General features: G+C 32.2%; 1 protein-coding gene across 1 annotated transcript; it reads left to right on the forward strand.

Annotated features, from left to right (window-relative positions):
- Nucleotides 1–1,821: 1,821 nt before the first annotated feature.
- On the forward strand, nt 1,822–2,461 carry LOC150027249 (uncharacterized). Its single transcript, XM_090303895.1, has 2 exons — nt 1,822–1,985; nt 2,101–2,461. Exons 1-2 carry the CDS (start codon nt 1,822–1,824, stop codon nt 2,459–2,461), a joined length of 525 nt encoding a protein of 174 aa, XP_090160021.1.
- The last annotated feature ends 634 nt before the right edge of the window (nt 2,462–3,095 follow it).

The raw sequence follows: 3,095 nt of genomic DNA on the forward strand, positions 1-3,095 counted from the left end.
TAATATGTTCAAACTTTTGTGTATTGAGGTGATATTTATTTATAATATCCTGTTCTTGATTGATGATTAGTATTATCATTTTATTCTTAAAGTTTGAATCTTTATTCATAATTTTGATCCTTAGATTTGTCTGGGAAGTACTTGTAAGCATCCGACCTAAATGATAATACTTAACGTATTTGAATGTTATGAATAGATTTGAAATGTTAATTGCTTTATAACATCTATTCATAATGATAAAAACTTTTTATAAATATGCGAGGAATTGATATTTATGAGACATTCTTAATAATTTTGTATGTGAGGAATTGATATGAATGATTTTTATATGTGCATCAATGTCAATCAATATGGAATGTTATTTGTTTTTATTCATTGAAAATACAGACGAGTGAGAATGATTAACCCCAATCCCAATTTTTCAAATTGAATAATCCAAATCATTTACTTTGTTTTTATTTAATTTCTTACAAATTCATGATACAAGCAACCTTTCAAACAAACTTTTACATATTTTCTTATATTTAGTGAATGTTATACTTGAGATTTTAGAACTGTTTTTTGTGGGTTTGATATCTGTCCTTAGAGAAATTTATTACTTCTAACTCAGTAAACTTGCCAAAATAGGTCAACACTATATTGAATAAAATAAAAATAGTGATATCCGCGACCAAATTAAGAACCAAATATGATTATTTTTCAGCGATTGATTTTCATTTGGTCGCTAAATGAAATTGTAAATTTCCCCTAAAATGAGACATTTTCACTTTGCATCCGATGTCTTCAAATTTCTAAATCCTGTAACCTAAATTAGCACTAAAGAAGTTATCCAGCCTAAACCTGTTCCTGTTGAACATGTCCCAAATTTAGCCATGGTCTTTGTGATATAGGAATCGACTTTCAGTGTGCACGTTTGTTTCCATGGAGAGGGAGTTTGAGTTGTAGAGCTTAGAGGGAGACTTCGAGCTTTAGAAGTTAAAACCCGATAAGCTTTGATTTTTGGTTGCATTTTTTTCAAGAAACCCAAAAAATATCTCCGCAACAATGTATTCGTTCACAAATATATGTCTTTTCGTGAATGAATGTTTACTAAGCACATATTTATTCTAGACTGTAATGATAAAATAGTATTTTTTTTATTTTTCTATTGAATCTGCTAGGTCTGCAATATGTTTTTATTCATAGGCTAGTTAGCTTTTATTTTTGCACTCCATGTATATAAGGCACAACTTTACTCTTTCTAATTACTCATTGAATAATATTTTGCTTTTCATAAAAGTGTTCTTTCTCTTCTCTTCTCTGTTCTTCTCCGCTTCTTTGCTTCTTTCAGAATCACTAAAGATTTCTTTCCCTTTTTCTGTAATTTCCACTGATATTTTGTAATATGGTATCAGAACTTTTCATCGTGAAAAGCTTTGTTGCCCGCACTCTGATTCCTTCTTCATTCTTTATATTCTGTACTTCCACAATTTTTTCGATCTTTTTCTCCTTTTTTGACTAATGAGTTTTTCTTTTGCAGTTTTGAAGCTCTGGTTTCAATGGCTACAGAAAATCCTGATCGAAGCAAAAACCTTAACCCTAACCAGTATAAAAATCCCATTCAAAGTGACAATCCCGCTCACAACTTCTTATACTTGCATTGAGTGAAAACCCTGCGACTCCTCTCGTATCTTCAGTTCTTGATTTGACAAATACCACTCTTGGAGCCGCTCAGTTACCACTGCGTTAAGTGCAAAGAATAAGGTAGAGTTTATCAAAGGTGTGATACCTCAACCCTCAGAATCAGATCCCTCCTTCTCGTCTTGGATGCTCTGCAATAACATGGTGGCGTCTTGGCTTGTGCATTCAGTTTCTGTTCCCATATGTAAAAGCATCATATGGATGGATAAGACACTGAATGTCTGGAATGACCTTAAAGCTCGTTTATCACAAGGTGATTTGTCTCGCATTTCTGACCTTCAAATGGAGGCATCTTCTCAATCAAGGTGATCTTTCTGTTACTGATTATTTCACAAAACTTAGGGTTATCTGGGATGAATTAGATAATTTTAGACCTGATCATGTATGCACTTGTAATGGTTTTTCTGTTATTGCCCAAAGAAAAAGAGAGGATCAAGCCATGCAGTTTTTACATGGCCTCAATGATCAGTATAATAACATAAAGGCCCATGTTCTTCTCATGGAGCCTGTCCCTACTATTACTAAGATTTTTTCTCTGGTTGTTCAACAAGAGCGTCAATTTAACAGTAGTGTTTTAGTTGCTCATATAACAAATAATAATTATGTTATTCATACCAATGCCAATGCTATTACTTGTTCTTTCTGTGGAAAACTGGGTCACAATGAAATTGTATGTTTTAAGAAAAATGGTTATCCTAACCAAGATGGTAAGAGATCAAGATCTGATGGTAATAATAGAAAGGTTTGTACCTACTGTGCAATAAGAATGGGCACACTGTAGATGTCTGCTATAAGAAACATGCGGGTATAGATCTCAATAATGTAATTTTTCTCATGTCAACAATGTTGTTGCTCAAGAAGATACTGTTGGTGGTCAATATCATAATAAAAATAATGGTAGTGGTGACTTCCGAATTACCCAAAGTCAGTTTCAAATCATTTTGGATTTTTTGAAAAATGTAAATGTCTCAAATTGTCAAGCTCAAATGAACCAGGTTGGTTCCATTTATGCCAATCCTCAGGATCAAAATTCAGTTGTGACAGGTAATCTTTATCGATTTCGAAATTTTATCTTCAATAAGCATGCTTGGATTCTAGATTCTGGTGTAACAAATCATGTTTGTTTTGACCTATCTAATTTTGCATCATATAATCCTATTAAACCCATTATTATTAAACTTCCTAATGGAAATTATGTTACTCCTTCCCACTTTGGTACAATCTTTTTTCAATGATAAATTTGTTATAAAAAATGTCTTATATGTGCCAAATTTTTCTTTTAATTTGATTTCCATATCTCGATTGACTACATCTCTTAAATGTGAGCTTATTTTCTCCTTCTCTGAGTGTTTAATACAAAATTTCATAACCAAAGACAAGATTGGTACAATTGATGTTATGGCTGGTCTATATGT

Source organism: Phaseolus vulgaris, chromosome 6, assembly GCF_051622355.1.
Source record: "Phaseolus vulgaris cultivar YP4 chromosome 6, ASM5162235v1, whole genome shotgun sequence".
NCBI lineage: Eukaryota > Viridiplantae > Streptophyta > Magnoliopsida > Fabales > Fabaceae > Phaseolus > Phaseolus vulgaris.